Source organism: Culex quinquefasciatus, chromosome 1, assembly GCF_015732765.1.
Source record: "Culex quinquefasciatus strain JHB chromosome 1, VPISU_Cqui_1.0_pri_paternal, whole genome shotgun sequence".
Lineage (NCBI taxonomy): Eukaryota > Metazoa > Arthropoda > Insecta > Diptera > Culicidae > Culex > Culex quinquefasciatus.
Window position 1 is genome coordinate 76,506,592 of NC_051861.1, and position 18,861 is coordinate 76,525,452.

The window sequence follows — 18,861 nt, forward strand, 5'->3', positions numbered from 1 at the left end:
CGTTTTTAATTGAAATCGAGTGATAAATAGCTCAATGAGAAGTGAGCAAGCAAGTTCCTATCAAAAGTTTTGAAAAATTAGTTGTTTAAATAGTGAAAATCAGCAAATTGGATGGAGTTAGGAGCGAGTGCTTAACCTGCCAAACATACGAGAATTTCCCCTAGGTGGATTCAGTTAGTTTTTGTAAGGATATCCAATCTTGTTATACATTTTTAGAAAGGCATTTGAAAGACCTTTTCAATGAAAAACTGATACAGAGCGGATTTGTCAATTCAAATTACTCAACCGTCAAAACCAGTTGTCAAACTGATGTTGACGTTTCAACACAATTGTTCGATGATTTCCGAACACGTGTTCTCAAGGTTTTGACAGCTGTCAGTAGTCGTTCCAATTAGCGAATTTGGATTCGCTCAATCGAATGCAGTTTGCAGGAATTAAAATTTCTGTTCTCGTGAAAACAATCTTGTTAATGCAACCCAATACATTACATGAATATGAGTAGGCAAAGTCCACCTAAAGGTAGATTAAGTAACGTTTTTTGTAATAATATCATGATGAGGTTTTCCCAAATCCTTTCCTCGGTATTTACCTCTCCTCGGAATGGATTGCATCTTACCGATCTGCCGCCGCGTGACCTCTTCGCGTCGTTTCGTTTTGTCTGAATTGAAAGAATTCGGGGTGTTTGTCTAATTTTTGAGCAACGTTCTATAGATTTCTTAAATAAATAAAACCACAGAACATGTTTCAAAAGTAAATAAATCATAACCTGGAGAACAAGTTGTGTTATAAAGATTCAAGAAAGCTCACCTTTTGACAAATGACCCCAGACGTATCCAGAAGTCTCGACCGTGATGACAGCAACGTGGCATGAATTAGATTAAAAATCATATCAGCGTTCTCGTTCATCATACACGAAAGCGCGCCGTTTTTTGTCCACCGACGATGATCATCATCACATCTCTCTCAAGTGTCGTCTCGTGGAAAGTTTTGCTCTTTTTCATTCTGGACACGCGAATGTGCGGCTCCGGCTGTTTACAAGTCTGTGTCCTCTTGGTTGATTTTTCAGTTTATTGGAAGAATTTGTGCGGATAGAACGCAGAATCAGTTCGGACGGGGTACAGAATTGGACTTGAAGCGCTATCAAGCATGACGTCACCGTTTTCGAGGTTAATTTCGGTGCTTTTCGTGTTTTGTGCGATTTGTCACCAATGCAGCGCACTTCCAGTGCCAGAGGACTCGAAACACGTGGTCCGAAGGCGTGCCACCACCGGATCTGGATCAGTCGCAGCGTTTATCGAGAGTGGACGGATGGTCAACGATTACGTGTGGGTTGATGTGACGACGAAGAAGTTTGTGCCCTTGCCGGGAAATGATCTGGAGTTTGGGGATTGTGTGGACGATTCGGACGACGAGCTGATCTATTTTGACAATACGGTTATTGAGAATTCCGGACCGAGCACGCTGAACGGGACACTTGAGGTAGGTAGATTAGCGTATTTCCGTTATATTTTCAGGACAAATTTTTTAACTGTTCTGCTCAATTTTCAGCTGATTGAGGTGTTTAGAAACATGGTATTCCGGTTCATTGAAGTTAACTCTTCACTTGCGTCAAAAGTGGAGTTTGTAAATCTTTGAAAGTTTGTAAAAGTTGGTATTGAAGCCAAAGACTGCGCTTTGCTTAAACTATGTTGAATCAAATCACAACATCCATTTTGTTATTAAGTTTAGTTTAAAATTATCCCACTGGTATACCAGCCCGGAAAATTTGCCTTTTAGTATAGATTTCAATGATAGTGTTGATTACAGGCACCTTTGAAAATAATCTGCAGTCTGTTTTGTGTTTGTTATATTCAACAAAATGCATTTGAACATAATTCGGGTCATAACGAAAAAAATACTTCATTTTATTTTGACAACAGGAACAATTTCGTTATGAAGAAATTTACCTTTACTGACATCTCTTGAGCAGGCTTAGCCGAATGGTTAAGGCTGTCCGCTTAGTAAGTGGAAGATCATGGGTTCTATTCCCATCTGTTTCAACCTTCCATCGGATGAGGAAAGTAAAACGTCGGTCCCGGCCTCCTAGGTTCGGCAGAAACTTGCAATAGAGACCACAAAAGACCTGGAGGTCGTTAAAGTGGATGGTTTTGATCAGGGTAGGTAAACCATCACCATCGCACTATCATTGATGCATATTTCGGTGCGTTCCTCGTCTCTTAAAACTTCTCTTCTCTTTCGCAGCCGAGTGATGGTCGGCTTGCTATCGCGAATATCGAAAGCCCATCACATCGACGAGAAATACCCTATCGCTGGCTCGGATGGAACTATCGTTCCAACCGGAGAGACACACACGAAATTGCTGTATACATACACTGGAGCTCACGCACACAAATGAACTAATTTCTACAGGGCTTACGGGCGAGAGAATTTCACGATTGCTCTTTCTCTTGCTTTTGAGCGAGGGGACTGGCTGTGTGAGAGATTTTTTTCCGTCTTACGCATCGGTTTGTTCGTTGCTCGCTATTTCATCGGCGTCGTTTCGCTTCGCTCTCTTGATGCAGTTTTGGGAGAACGCCGAAAATTTGATGATTTGAGCGAGGGACGATATCTAAAAGCCCTCGGCCATCGGCGAGGAAATGAGAAAATACCAACCCTGGTTTTGATTGTCATTCTATAATGACGAAATGGAGTTGCGTTGGAGAATTTGAACGGTGTGCGTCGCGGTCCTTACGCAGGATTTTCGTTGCCGTTTCCGTCTTTGTTGTCGCCCCGATTGTGCGTGTATTTCGATCCGGGCGGTTTCGGGATGTTTGACAGTTGCGTTGGAGAATTTGAACGGTGTGCGTCGCGGTCATCACGCAGGATTTTCGTTGCCGTTTCCGTCTTTGTTGTCCCCCCGATTGTGTGTGTATTCCGATCCGGGCGGTTTCACGTTTTCGCATTTTAGTTGGTTTTATCTTTCCGCAGCCGGCTGTCTAAGATTAAATCATCTATGCTAAACTCATCACCAAATAACCGGGAATAGTCTCATCCGCATACTCCGACTGATTGCCTTGAGAATGCATAATACATCACACCATTAAACAAAATTTATTGATTATTGGGTCGCATCATCATCCTCTATGTTGAATCCAGGCCATTACCCTTCCCACTAACAAAATCCCAAGTAGAAGTAGTTTTCCGGCACACGCGGGGGTGTGGATATCGTATAGAACCCACCCTTGGTAGCAGCCTGTGCTAACTAACATTCCCGTCCCATTCCCTCGAGATCTACAAACTGACATGGCGGGCGCCGTTGGTAGCCAACGACTGTTTCCTATTCGCACCGGCTCTAGTTTTGATGATCGTGATGTTTTATCTTTTCAGCGCATTCATGCATGCTGTTGATAAGGGAAACATCATTTGATCGTTGAAGCGTGTGACCGGTTGTGCTGATGGGATATTATGGTCCTGTTCAGCAACGGAGAAGGACAACCATGGGTGGTCTCTCATGCTCATGCTCATGCTCATGCTCATTCTATAATGACGAAATGACATATTTATCATCACAGCAATCAACAGTAATAAAAAGTTAAACTTTTCACTTCAGCAGTTTTATTTAAAAGTAATGAGCAGTTCTCTACGGAATCGGTCTTTTTTCTTTAATTTTAATTTTTGTATTTTTTAATCCGGCTGAAACTTTTTTGGTGCTTTCGGTATGCCCAAAGAAGCCATTTTGCATCATTGGTTTGTCCATATAATTTTCCATACAAATTTGGCAGCTGTCCATACAAAAATGATATGTGAAAATTCTAAAATCTGTATCTTTTGAGGGAATTTTTTAATCGATTTGGTGTCTTCGACAAAGTTGTAGGTATGGGTATGGACTACACTGAAAAAAAAATGATACACGGTAAAAAAAATTGATGATTTTTAATTTAACTTTTTGTCACTAAAACTTGATTTGCAAAAAACACTATTTTTAATTTTTTTCTATTTTTTTATATGTTTTAGAGGACATATAATGGCATCTTTTCAGAAATTTCCAGAATGGGCAAAAAATCTTTGACCAAGTTATGATTTTTTGCATCAATACAGATTTAAAAAAAAAATCGAAATATCGGTCGCAAAAATTTTTCAACTTCATTTTTCGATGTGAAATTGAATTTGCAATCAAAAAGTACTTAAGTGAATTTTTGATAAAGTGCACCGTTTTCAAGTTATAGCCATTTTTAGGTAACTTTTTTGAAAAAAGTCGCAGTTTTTCATTTTTTAAAAATAGTGCCCATGTTTGCCCACTTTTGAAAAAAATATTTTTGAAAAGCTGAGAAAATTCTCTATATTTTGCTTTTTCGGATTTTGTTGATACGACCCTTAGTTGCTGAGATATTGCCATGCAAAGGTTAAAAAACAGGAGTACTTTTTGATTGCAAATTCAATTTTACATCGAAAAATGAAGTTGAAAAATTTTTGCGACCGATACTTCATTTTTTTTAAAAAATCTGTATTGATGCAAAAAATCATAACTCGGACAAAGATTTTTTGCCCATTCTGGAAATTTCTGAAAAGATGGCATTTTATGTCCTCTAAAACATATAAAAAAATAAAAAAAAACTAAAAATAGTGTTTTAGTGACAAAAAGTTAAATTAAAAATCACCAATTTTTTTTTTACCGTGTATCATTTTTTTTCAGTGTAGTCCATATCCATACCTACAACTTTGTCGAAGACACCAAATCGATCAAAAAATTCCTTCAAAAGATACAGATTTTAGAATTTTTACATTTCATTTTTGTATGTACAGCTGCCAAATTTGTATGGAAAATTATATGGACAAACCAATGATGCAAAATGGCTTCTTTGGGCATACCGAAAGCACCAAAAAAGTTTCAGCCGGATTAAAAAATACAAAAAAAAACGAATGACCGAAATCTCAGAGAATTGCTCTTATACTTTTTGATACTGTTTTGTTTCTAGAGATAACCAATTACACGTTTTTTTCGAAATTGAAAATAACAATAAGGATGCAAATCGTTGCAAAACTCGTGTTGAAGAAGAAGAAATCTCAAATTTTGCGTTTTGTATTTGTAAACAGTTAAAATACTGACCAAATTGCTTTTCGCGATTCAATTCAATTTTAAATTGTTCCTGATTAGGACAAGTCAATATTTAAACAAACGAAGCGAATGTAGTTTTTATTTATTATTTGTCACTTTGATTTGTTCGACCCCAAATATTTTTGTAAATACTCATACAAATGTTTACACAACTAACATCCTTTCGTTACAGATCTACATCGACGCACCGTTGAACATAACCTGCGTGCGGGTGATTGACCAGATCCGGGACGGTACCGGTGGCGTGCCGTCCTTCAACTCGTTGGGCACCAACTGGGCAAAGATCGACGTGGCCGGCCAGTACGGCAAGGGCTTTCACTTTCACATCTACGTGTACGGCATCCGGGTGAAGCGAATCAACCCGGACAAGGACAAGGAGCGCGACCAATCGAAGGACAGTCAGTCGAACCTGGTTTAAAGGGCGGGTTTGGTGGATTTGCGGGAGGGACGCGGTATTGCTTTAGAACTGTACAAATGAATGTCGAATAATAATAGCTGTTAATTTTAGTTTTTTTTTGGTTTTTATTTAAAAGAATGGTAGATGAACGATGAGTATCCTACAAATGTAAAACATGTGTACGTACATTTTGAGCCTAACTTTTTTTTTAGGTCAATCAACTAGCTACTGTTGATTGGCATCTTTTGCTCCCGAAGGAATCGGTGGTGGTGGAACGTCCGGAATGTCTTTGTTCTTGTTTGCATTGTTCTTGATGCTCTCGGGAAGGGGCTCAACGGCTGGTGCTGCCGGTTCCGCTACTTCCGGCTTGTCGCTTTCCGGCTGCTCCACCTTGGATGGCTCAACTAATGACTCGGCCGAAGCCGTTTCTGGAGCAGCTTCCGGCGTACCATCCTGAAGGTTTTCCTTGGTGTTTTCTTGAAGATCCTGTTCGCGTCCATTGCGATTATCGACCGGACCAGCTGGAACCAGATTCTGACCAAAGTACGGATTGGGTTGGGCAAGTTGCGGGAAGTAACCGAACGGGGGCAGAACCGACTGGTACTGCTGGTTGGGATTGTAATTGCCGAACGAGTCGTACAGCACGGGGAAGTTGTACGGATATCCACTGGGGAAGTTGTAGGCCTGCTGCTGCTGGTTCGGATTTCCGGCATAGTTGTAGCTTGGCTGCTGGTTCGGTCCACCCGGCTGGTACAGTGGGATCAGGCTTGGTGGCAGTCCGAACTCGTTCAGCTGAAGTTGATTCTTCGGGTCGACGGATGGTTCTGGGCGGTTGACTTCGTAGTTGGGTCGGGGGCCTTCCGGGGCTTTCGGGGCGATGCTGTTGTTTGGAATGGGGATCAGTTCGGGGGCCGGAGCTTCACGAAGGGGAAGGTTCGTTTCGGGATGGGGCTTGCTGCCGGGTATGGTCTCGATGGGAGTTTCGTGAAGTTGGGGTGCCTGTGCAAAAGATAAAAGTTTATTAAAAATAGTTTGTGCAGAAAATTCGCCAAAAATGAATTTTAAATTTGACATTTTTCAAGTTCACTATTTTGGTTATTTGCTCACTTTAGTTTGTTGCCTAGTTCTGTAAAATTTTACATTTTTGTCAAGTGTTGAACAAAATTTTAAACCGAAACACCAAGCAAATATTAAATTTTTACAATAACCTAATACTTAGAACATAATATCAAAATTAGTTGATTAAAATTTCAAACTACTAGTTTAGGCAGTTTCTGAGTTGCTTACAACATTTTTTGCAATTCCGAAATTCGCTTTTAGAATGGAATTTCATGTCAAACTTTGATGTGTTTAGTAAATTCACCGATCAAAACAAAAAAAATTTAAAAATGTTACTTTTCGATACTAGTGTTTAAAAGTTCAACTTTTCAGCATCCATAACAGTGCTGACAACTAGAACTTTTCAAAGGAATTAGTTTTTTTTGGAACAACTCCAGTTAATATTTTTCTGTTTGGAATGTAAAAAATCCGAAAAAATAGCAACAATCTGAATAGTTACAAGAAAGTTCCAAGATTGCAAATTTTAAAAATATGTAAATTTGAGTACCGTCATCAGGGGTGACATTGGGTTTGGGGGGGCGACATGCATCCGCTCTAACTCCTCTTTTAGAAGTACTTGTTTGGCATTTCGCGTAGATGACTCGTAGTGTGTTGTGCCAGTAATTAGAGTACGCTAATTATTCTGATCTTTAAAGCTCCCGAAGAATCGGAGAGTCTATCTTAAAAACCAAGTGAGTTATAGAGTTAGAACCTTTAAGTGCACTCAAAGAGCTTTTAAGAAGTTCTTCCAGAGAGCTTATGAGAGCATTCACATATAAACATAGCTAAAATCGTTTTTTTCAGTGAACCAATGTTTTTCTACGCATTATTCATGTTAAAAAGTAGTCGTTTACAACTAGTGACTAGTACAGCATTACTTTAAACGAAAATGCCGTCCATAACAAGCAGAGTAAACGAACGAAGTTGACTTTATAGCTGTCGGCAACCATTGCTAGTACCAACCACTAGTGTCTTCCTTTTTAACTACAAGGACTTCGCCGCCTTGGGCTCCTAAGTGTACTAGAGTATGGCACGGAGCGACGGCGCCGAATGCCCATATTGACACAAAGAATTTTAGAGCGCCCGCCGCGGGATTCGAACCAGCAACCTTTGGATTGTGAGCCAGTGCGCGGTCCGATTGATCCACACGGGCGGGACTCAAGCAGAGTGCCGTTAGGAAAAGCTCGTAGCTGGGGAGTGAGATTGGGTCATACAAACTGAATAAAAAACGCGGTATTTTGAGCAATATCTAGTATTTAACACTAAAAACTTGTCGTTTGGTTCCCAGCTTTCAAATTATGAAAATTTGAGGATTCTTTTATATTGAGAAAATTTTAGTATTTTAGACTTAAATTTCCAGTTTAATGATCAAATCTGTAATTTCTGCGACCGAAAACATCTTTCCAACTTTTTTTAAACGACTGCCTCCGCGGAATTTTTGGCGATTTTTTTTGCACGCGAAAAAAAAAGTTGGAACGACGTTTTTGATTGAATTTAATTTTCGTCTTAAAAATAATAGATATTCCAGGCGCTTCCATTGCTTAATTCTAAGAAACCAAGCGCCTCCATTAGATGACCTAGGTCGTTCCTACAAAGAGTTCTCGAATGACCTTGCTGGGTTGTCTGTACAAAATGTACCAAACAATAAGTCGCTATACGAGTTCGCCAAACCCTACAAGAATTTCACGAATTATTGATTCCAAATCGGCTGGAATAAAGAATCGTTCCATGGAAACGATGTGCATTTTGAATGTGAAGTCAACTAAAAATGCATTCTCCAAAAAACTAATTAAATTGAGGTTTTTGTTATATTTCTTACTTGAACGCTGTGCTTCAGCGTTTGTTTCTTTAAAATAAACATCATAATAAAGATTCGTTATGCACAAGTAGGGGAACTATGCCTATTTATATTATCGGCCTATCAGCACTTTGACCATGAATTACAGCTTTCATAAAGTGTTATTGACTGTTCCAAAGTAATAAATAGCTCAAATAAAAGTGAGCAAGCAACTCTCCATTGTTGATACAACTGAAAATGTTGTTTTTATAGCGGAAAATGGCAAAAGTGATGAGAATTGGTCGAACAGCTTAGAGTGATTAAAATGGGTATATTTCCCCTACAGTCTAGACTCGATTATCCGAAGTTCTCGGAAAAAGCTCTTTCCGGAATTTGGTAATATACAGTATGTAAAAAAAGTATTTACACCCCTTGGGCACTACGCACATATTGTGATGAAACATCTAAACAATTTAATGTTGACAGAAACCTAGTACTACGTTTTGTTCAGAAACTCATGCCAGACATTTTGCTACAAAAAGCTCATGAAAAGATGATTTCTATAAAAAGTTATATAACAAATACTATTACGAAACTAAAAAAGGTGCAAAAAAAGTTTGTACACCTTTCGAAAAATTAATATAAATAATGTTATTTGTTGACAAATCACCATAAATCCAGTCTCCCAACTTCAAATAGGCATCCTTGACTGATTAAAAAATAATTTGGATTGAATATAAAGTTTACTAACTACTTAGTATAAAGTTTATATAACTCTGGAAATTCTATATAAAACTTATCTAAACTTAATTTTGCAAACTTTTAATTCAACTAAATGTCAATATATTACCATAGAATTGCTAAATAAACATTTGGAGTGGGTATAACACCGTTTTGGGGGTATTTGTATCGATAGAATAGATTTTTCGTTGGAATTTCGTACCAACCCGGAATTACGTCGTCGGAAAATCCGCCGGCATCCGAACCGGTCCACAATTCTTAAGTCAACCTATGTGGAATCGGAAAGGGCATAAAATTTCCGATCTTTGATACCCATATCTAGGTTTTCTATAAAACCCACGATTTTAAATACCTAGGTAAAAACGTTGTTATGGTTTTGTTTGAGCAATCTGCCAAAAATGTATGGAATTTCGTAATTTTTGTTCTCGTGGATCAAACTTACTTTTTGCCCAGGTATTTAAAATCGTGGGTTTTATAGAAAACCTAGATGTATGGGTATCAAAAGATCGGAAATTTTATGCCCTTTCCGATGCCACATAGGTTGACTTAAGAATTGTGGACCGGTTCGGATGCCGGCGGATTTTCCGACGACATAATTCCGGGTTGGTACGAAATTCCAACGAAAAATCTATTCTATCGATACAAATACCCCCAAAACGGTGTTATACCCACTCCAAAATGTTTATTTAGCAATTCTATGGTAATATATTGACATTTAGTTGAATTAAAAGTTTGCAAAATTAAGTTTAGATAAGTTTTATATAGAATTTCCAGAGTTATATAAACTTTTATACTAAGTAGTTAGTAAACTTTATATTCAATCCAAATTATTTTTTTAATCAGTCAAGGATGCCTATTTGAAGTTGGGAGACTGGATTTATGGTGATTTGTCAACAAATAACATTATTTATGTTAATTTTTCGAAAGGTGTACAAACTTTTTTGCACCTTTTATTTTCGTAATAGTATTTGTTATATAACTTTTATAGAAATCATCTTTCATGAGCTGTTTGTAGCAAAATGTTTGGCATGAGTTTTTGAACAAAACGTAGTACTAGGTTCCTGTCAAACTTTAAATTTTTTACATGTTTCATCACAAAATGTGCATAGTGCTCAAGGGGTGTAAATACTTTTTTTACATACTGTATCAGGTAATCAATAACAACATTTGTTAAAAATGGGGTCGCAAAACTCAAGATTTATGTTCAAAGAGAGGAAATAGAAAAATAAAACAAACAAAAAACCTTTCAAATCTGCACCACTTTCACTGAAATTTTCACCAGGGCCGATGGGTTACCCTGCATGGATTTGGCTCTATTTTTGTATGCAGAATCAACCGCCAAATGTTTAGAACGATCCATGAAACTTTCTCTCTCTCATTCTGAATGGCTTGATAATGACTTTCAAAATTTTGAGCTGTTTTATTCAAGAACCGGTTTACACTAATATAAACCTACAATCACCACCCCCGTACTCACCGGTTCCCGTCCAGCGTAGAATGCTGCGTTTCTTCCCTGCAGCTGGGCCAGTCCCGCTGGTGTCGCTCCGTTAGCACCTCCGGCTGCGGCCACCGGTTGGGGCTGATAGAATCCGGGATACGCGTTGAACGCATTGTACAGCCCGAACGGTCCGAACGCCCCGAACGGATAGGCAAGTCCCGTTTCGTGCACCACGGGTTGAACCACCGGGTAGGCGCGGCTCGGGGTCAAATTCTCGTCGGTCGTTATCACCGCGTTGTAAACCTTCGGTTGCCTCAGCAGACCACCGAGGACCGGCGCCAGGAGGGTGGTCAGGGTGAGCGCGAGCCACGGCGATGCCGCCGTTGTGACCTGGTCAGAGGGGTAGAGTCGAGAAAAGTGAAGGTGAGTGAGCAATAAATCACGGCGAGTACACTCAGTTGGACTTAAAAACATCAAATTTCATTTGTTCCTTGACAGGATTACAAAGATAATGAGTCACTACAATGCTTTTTAAATACCAAGATTACAATTTACTTAAAATTGTTTCGAGGTTATTAAGGCTAAATTTAGTGATAAGATTGTGGTAATTGCACTTAGGCGACCACTATTTCAGCATTAAATGATTAACAACTTGTAAGGTAACCGATTTTCTGTGTTAGTAAAAATTTATATTTTGTTTGTCGCACAGGATTTTTGGTGTACATAATTTATTTAACAAAACTGAGTTTATATCGAGTGGTTTCTCGATGATTGCGGTACTTGAGTCATTCGATATTGAGAAGGGAGGGAAACCGGCTTAATCGATCAAGTATCTGAGGATAACTGTGTTGAGTACTGACAGAATAAATTTTTAGACTTAGAAACGTGCGTAAATATTAATATGTGCAGCTTAAGAACGGCACAAATTGTGTGTTCTTTACCGGTGGACCCAGATCATTCATCAAGGTCTGCTAGTTGGCAAGAACAAGGCAACTTAAAAGGGCGTTGCGCAGCTGTTTGCAAAGTCAAACTGGCTTGGCGGGACGGCGTGATTAAGCTAATTGTGTTTATATCTGATCAACTTCAGCTGAACCACGTGCTTTAGATTAATTGGCTGATCACTATTAGAAGTGTAGAGTTTTTTTTTGCACATTTAATGAAAGGTCATTGTTTGAACATTTCGTGATTTGATAGTTGTTTGGGCGTGTTGATCAATATCAGTACCGTCAGTGGGGGTGACATTGGGTCTGGGGGGTGAGATTGGGTCAAAGTGATTTTTTACGGATTTTACTATTTCTCAGGTTCTTCTCATTGAAACTGAATTCTGTTAAAAGGGTTGTGTAGGGGACATCTTAAGATGACTTCGCTGAAAAAAATTCGTTCCTAGAACATATCCTGTTATTTTGGCAGATGTCTAAAGTTGGGGTACGTTTTTGGCCAAAAATGACCTCTCGAAAAATCATTTTTCTAATATTATTGTTAGAATTGCTCGAAAACTACCCAAATATTTGAAATTCTCCACTTCAAACATTGTAGCGTGTCAATACGATTCCCTCGAACAAGAAACGCTGTTGGATGACTTTTTTTACCATATCTTTGTATTTCAGCATCATTTTAGTTTCATTTGACCCAATGTCACCCCCTCTAAGGGGTGAGATTGGGTCAATTTTCAAACAATTGGCATTTAAGGTAGTGTTCATCAAAATCGACCATATTTTGGGAAAATGTTAGTAAACTATCTAAGAACAAATTTACGTTAAAAGATTTTCGATGTTATTTAAATTGTTTTTGTTATTAAGAAATTTCGAGAGGTGTTTCGTTTTTTGACCCATAGTCACCCCCACTGCACAGTGGTCCAGATCGCAAAATTAAGTGGAAAATGGATTTTCCGAAAAATGGTGACGTTTTGGAGCTTTGGTGTCTTCAGAAGAGTTGTTGCAAATGGAAAGGGGCAACTTTTGGTTTGGTTCAAAATTAGGGTGGTTCACGATTAGGGTGATTTTGAAAATCTAACTTTTCAGGAATATTTTGGGAATTTTTTGTCTTCTAGAAAGTTGATGGCTTGCCAATCCAAGCAACTTTGTCGAAGACACCAAAATTTTATCTCGTAATCTACGCCTTCATGACCAAATTTATAAAAGCATCTGAGCAAACCTTCAAAATCAGTTTTTGAACGTGGCAATTCAGGGTTAACTTTTAGAGAAAGTGATATTCGAGCACTTTAGAGCTCTACAAAACAAACATTTTCATTTTTGACATGTCAATTTGGACTTAAGGGTCAAAAGTTACAGCCATTTAAGGTAAAAGATGCAAATTTAAAACTTAAATATCTCAAAATGGCGCAAGCCAAATTTTGAGCACTAGGTTGCATTTGAAAGAAGAGATCTAGCACTACAAACGCTGAAAAAATCTCAGGGTGTTTTTCTTTAAACTTGAGATATCTTCATTTGAAAAGTCTAATTTTCAAGGAAAACCATGGGACCACCTAACGAAATTCGAAAATTGTCCAAATATATGTTTTTCCATGTAATTTTGCCCGCTAAATCTGAATCTGCCCTCAGAATTGAGCCAAAATGTCAACAAATCGATTTTGGTCATATTTTGGGTTTAAATGATAATTTTACATGGAAACCCAAAATATGACCAAAAATCGATTTGTTGACATTTTGGCTCAATTCTGAGGGCAGATTCAGATTTAGCGGGCAAAATTACATGGAAAACATATATTTGGACAATTTTCGAATTTCGTTAGGTGGTCCCATATGGTTTTCCCTTGAAAATTAGACTTTTTCAAATGAAGATATCTCAAGTTTAAAGAAAACACCCTGAGATTTTTTCAGCGTTTGTAGTGCTAGATCTCTTCTTTCAAATGCAACCTAGTGCTCAAAATTTGGCTTGCGCCATTTTGAGATATTTAAGTTTTAAATTTGCATCTTTTTACCTTAAATGGCTGTAACTTTGACCCTTAAGTCCAAATTGACATGTCAAAAATGAAAATGTTTGTTTTGTAGAGCTCTAAAAGTGCTCGAATATCACTTTTCTAAAGTTAACCCTGAATTGCCACGTTCAAAACTGATTTTTGAAGGTTTGCTCAGATGCTTTTATAAATTTGGTCATAGAAGGCGTAGATTACGAGATAAATTTTGGTGTCTTCGACAAAGTTGCTTGATTGGCAAGCCCATCAACTTTCTAGAAGACAAAAATTCCCAAAATATTCCTGAAAAGTTAGATTTTCAAAATCACCCTAATCGTGAACCACCCTAATTTTGAACCAAACCAAAAGTTGCCCCTTTCCATTTGCAACAACTCTTCTGAAGACACCAAAGCTCCAAAACGTCACCATTTTTCGGAAAATCCATTTTCCACTTAATTTTGCGATCTGGACCACTGTGCACTGACGGTACGTCAATCAATTTCTTAGCATGAACGTGTTTATTATGTTAAGATTTATTGCGAACATTGCACCAAATTCTCCACCCTTGCAAATAATATCTGCACACCAAATATATGCACACTTGAATTCCTCCCCCTTCTCCTCCCCGCCAATAGTGGTGCGTGTCTCGACTGAGCTTTGATGCTTTCGAACACTTTAGAACAGTCTCAAACAGGGGAGCGTGTCTTAGAAAGTTTTTTTTCTGCTGTAGTTTGAGGTGTGCACTTTTGTATAGAGCTTTCCACAAGTTGCACGATTGTCTAAAAATCACTGCAATCTGCAATAATATTCACTACTTCATATAATTGATACTGATTTTCTGCAACAAAACTGACTACTTAAATGTTTCAGGCTTGCCGGAAGTACCCGTCAATAGCTGATCCAAATCAGTTTTTTACTGCCCCATTACTTTCAACCATCAATTTTCAAAGCGATATTTTTGCAAACCCTCATTCGTCTTTTTGCAGCATAATTCGACCACAAACGCTAACGTTAAGTCAAGTGACGCAATCGCAAACAAATGTTCACAAGTTAGCAATCTCGTCTTTATCGCCGGTGCCGTCGGTTTCGCTACGTGACTTTATCCGATTGCTGTAATAAGTAAACTGTTCCATGTCGATTGAAGTCGGCATAGTTGTCTTTCTTTCGTTTCAAATTCACCGCAAGTACCAGCTTTAGCATTGTGATCGATGCGAGATAGAAACGTTTTTATCGGTTGCAAAAGTTTAAAAGTCAATTAAAGCCAGGCAACGCATCGTTACTTAGCGGTGGTGGCGGTAAAGTGTAAGTAATAATGCACAGCTACTGCCCACCATTGAAAAAACGGCTAATATCCACTTTTGACAAAAACGAGATATTAGCACCAGGTGATAGAGGATGTTCCAACGCATCTTCTGGAACTTGAATTTTGCTGAAATAGTGTTTGGACTTGGCTGCCGATGCGAAAAACCAAACGGCTAATATGCCACTCTTATGGGAAATTGCCTTGACGCAGATTTTGTGACAAACACTAAAACGCGTTTTTCTCGGAATACTTGATTTGGCATAATAGCCGAATTTTCAATTATGGGCAGAGCAAGTCTTGCTACCTGCGAAGACAAGCATTTCGTTACCCGGGCAGACAAAAATAACAAAATTCATGCCATTTCAATAACAAATACTGTTAAAATAACAGAAATTGTTATGGAATCTTCTTGAAAATCCATGTTTGCATAAGGGTATAATAACAGTACAGTGCAATATTTGTTATTGGTCTGATATTGGTTGAAATCCAAAACAACTTTGGAATAACATTTCTTGTTATGGAAGAATATCTCCAAAGTTATTGGGATGATCAGATTAGTTGTTAAAATAACAAAAAATAATAACAAAGATTTGTTCGAAGAATAACTAAAAATGTTATTAGTCTGTTATTACAATAACAATCCAATAACAAAAGAATCATAACGACGAATAACAAATCTTGTTATAAATAACATATAATGTTATTGGCCTAGTATTTTCAAATAACAAAAAATGTTATTCCCAAGTTATTTCCGTCTGCTTGGGTAGATGCCCAAGGGTTTTTGCTAGGGGTCACGTTGAGAGGTCCTCCAAGCCAGATGACAGATGGGACTAACCCACGGTTCAAAAATTAGCTGTTGCGTAGCTTGCCAAAGGCTGATTGTAAAACTGAACTGACTGTATAGCTAAATTTCACTTGTAAGTGAAGGAGAAGTACATGATTTTTGCATTTTTTGTTATGGTTTAATCTTTGTGGGGAGCTTCCACATGACCGGTCAGTTATTTTGTGATCAGTTTTAAATTAATAAGAATTTTGTTAGCTGTCCATTAGAATGCAATAATGTGACCTTTTGGCGAATTGGTCGTAACAGGAGGTGACCCTTTGCATTTGAATTTTACATGGGATTTAATTCGTAAAAAGTTTTTTTTTTAAATGACAAATTTTGAGACACTTTCAACATGACTGGCGTATAGGCCAGATCCTTACGCAAGTTTTGGTATATCGATGCCTCTGTCCTCTCTAATCCGAATTAGATAGAAAAACCAGCAAGCATAGTACAAGGGAGCACAGATCCATCGATATATAACATTGAAGTTTTGAGCAACCTGAAGCTCGGTACAGGCCATCAAAGACTGATTTTTTTTAAATGCCCGCCAAAAAGTAATTTTTGTTACACTCCATTGTCCATATACAAATAATACAAAAATATTAAAAAAAATTGTATCTTGCGTAGCAATTTTGTCTCAGACGAACAAATTAATATAACATTTTAAATCCATGAGAAAAATTTGAAAGGTGTCAAAAATTTAACATGAGGATTTTTCCATACTTTGATTCCGATTGTAATTTACACAGGTAAAACGTCCAAATGTGATTGAAAAATGTAAATTTTGACAACATTTTCATAAAACATTTTGAAATGATTTATAGAACGTTCAAATTTGGCCAAAGCTTGAAACTGTAGAGATAACTAAAATATTCGTGAGGCAGCGGCCTCTCCGGGTTGTGGCCAATACTGTAAAAATGGTAATTTTCATTACAAGAATCAAAAACCCAAAATCGAATGTTTCGGTAAATGTTCCCCCGGGACAACCTTCCTGTAAAAATAGCCGTTTTCATTACCAGTATCACAAACCAACATGTTTGATACAAATATTAATAATTATCACTTAAACTCCCATGAAGAAATTTATCCCGCGAACTACCAAGCTCGCGAAAAAAGTCGGAAGTCCAACTTTGCCAAGCTGTATCTCGACTCCCCCTGGACGGATTTTCAAAATTCAAAATGCAAAAGATGCGGGCAGATGTCTAGATAATTTTCCTTATTTGAAAAGTCAAAAAAGATGCATTTACCCTAAGTTATGTACGAATCAATGAAACAACTTTTTTTCAAAAAAGTCGAAAGTCGATTTTGATCAGCTGTATCATCGCTCCTTGAGGACGGATTTTCAAAATTCAGAAAGCCAAAGATAGGGACAGATATCCAGATGATGTCCCTCATATGAAAAGTCAAAAATAGAGCCATTTACTCTAAGTTATGGGCGAACCAATAAAGAAACTTTTTTTTCAACTCGTTTTATACGATTTGTCTTGACAGAAGATTGAAATGTTATGTGATAATCTTTATAAGATTCACATCACAGTGAAAGTGTAAACTTATTCATGATACTCAAGACCAATCTTGGAACAGTTTGGCCACTTTGGAACCGGTTCCAGGTTCTCCGGTGAAATCCGGAGTACGGAAAGAATTAGTGTTGTTCAGGGAATATTTTTTTCCTGCCAGTACGAGTATCCTAGTACAGATTTTTTATAATCAAACTCATCCATGATGCTGGAACCCATTCTTGGAATTATCTGGCCATTCGAAAATATTGTATTAGGATACTCATACTGGCAGGAAAAAAATATTCCCCGAACAACACCAATTCTTCCCGTACTCCGGATGTCTCCGGGGAACCTGGAACCGGTTCCAAAGTGGCCTGATCGTTCCAATATTGGTCTTGAGTATCATGAATGAATTTGATTTCGAAAATTTAGTACTAGGATACTCATACTTGCAGGAAAAATATATTCCCTGAACAACACCAATTCTTTCCGTACTCCGGATTTCACCGGAGAACCTGGAACCGGTTCCAAAGTGGCCAGATCGTTCCAAGATTGGTCTTGAGCATCATAAATGAGTTTGATTTCGAAAATATTGTACTCATACTGGCAGGAAAAAAAACTAAGAACAACACCAATTCTTTTTGTACTCCGGATTTCACCGGAGAACCTGGAACCGGTTCCAAAGTGGCCACACCGTTTCAAGAGTGGTCTTGAGCATCATGAATGAGTTTAATTTCGAAAATATTTTATTAGGATACTCATACTGGTAGGAAAAATATATTCCTCGAACAACACTATTTTTTCCCATACTCCGGATTTCTCCGGGGAACCTGGAACCGGTTCCAAAGTGGCCTGATCGTTCCAAGATTGGTCTTGAGTATCATGAATAGGTTTACACTTTCACTGTGATATGAATCTGATAAAGATTATCACATAATATTTCAATCTTCTGTCAATCGTATAAAACGAGTTGAAGAAAAAGTTTCTTTATTGGTTCGCCCTTAGAGTAAATGGCTCTATTTTTGACTTTTCATATAAGGAACATCATCTGGACATCTGTCCCTATCTTTGGCTTTCTGAATTTTGAAAATCCACCCTCAGCTACAGCTGACCAAATCGACTTCCGACTTTTTTGAAAAAAAGTTGTTTCATTAATTCGTACATAACTTAAGATAAATGATTCTTTTTTTTACTTTTCAAAAAAGGAAAATTATCTAGACATCTGCCCGCATCTTTTGCATTTTGAATTTTGAAAATCCGTCCAGGGGGTGCCGAGATACAGCTTGTCAAAGTTGGACTTCCGACTTTTTCGCGAGCATGGGAGTTTAAGTGTTATTTGCTTGTATTGGCAATTATCGGCGAGAAATACTAAATTAACCTAGGACAGAAAGAGGAGAGACAGAATTGAAGATCGCGACAACAGTTTTTTTTCAAACCTTTTGTCACATCGACGTCGTCGTGCTATCTTGTTGCACCCGCCATTTTGACGTTCCGAGAAAAACGCGTTTTAATGTTTGACCTTGAATATTCAAAAACGAGAGCACGCAATGTAAACAATAACAAACACGTTTTGTTTGGCTCACCATTCTGTGCATTGTCCCAAAGTTTGGTTGAAGTTGGTTGCTGGAGTCCCGAGTTATAATTACAAATGTTTACGTTAGTCTACCTTGTACGTGCGACAAACGCATCCTGACTTTCCTGGCCTGACATTCTTTTGGCCTTTTGTCGCACTTACATCAATTTTCATGGAGTGACAAGATAGCACGACAAGAT

At 38.0% G+C, this 18,861-nt stretch overlaps 2 protein-coding genes across 2 annotated transcripts in view; one reads left to right on the forward strand and one right to left on the reverse strand.

The window, feature by feature from the left end:
• The first annotated feature begins 930 nt into the window (after positions 1 to 930).
• LOC6045006 lies at positions 931 to 5,602 on the forward strand. Its single transcript, XM_001862395.2, has 2 exons — positions 931 to 1,479; positions 5,268 to 5,602. Exons 1-2 carry the CDS (start codon positions 1,147 to 1,149, stop codon positions 5,511 to 5,513), a joined length of 579 nt encoding a protein of 192 aa, XP_001862430.1. The 5' UTR covers positions 931 to 1,146; the 3' UTR covers positions 5,514 to 5,602.
• A 12-nt stretch (positions 5,603 to 5,614) lies between these two features.
• Positions 5,615 to 18,861, reverse strand: part of LOC6045007 (sporozoite surface protein 2) — a 34,602-nt gene continuing 21,355 nt past the window's right edge. Inside the window, exons 2-3 of the mRNA XM_038260830.1 lie at positions 10,586 to 10,936; positions 5,615 to 6,491 (exon numbers count right to left, since the gene is read on the reverse strand). Coding sequence (XP_038116758.1) covers positions 5,718 to 6,491; positions 10,586 to 10,936 — 1,125 coding nt within the window. The 3' untranslated portion in view covers positions 5,615 to 5,717. The remainder of the gene's footprint in view (positions 6,492 to 10,585; positions 10,937 to 18,861) is intronic.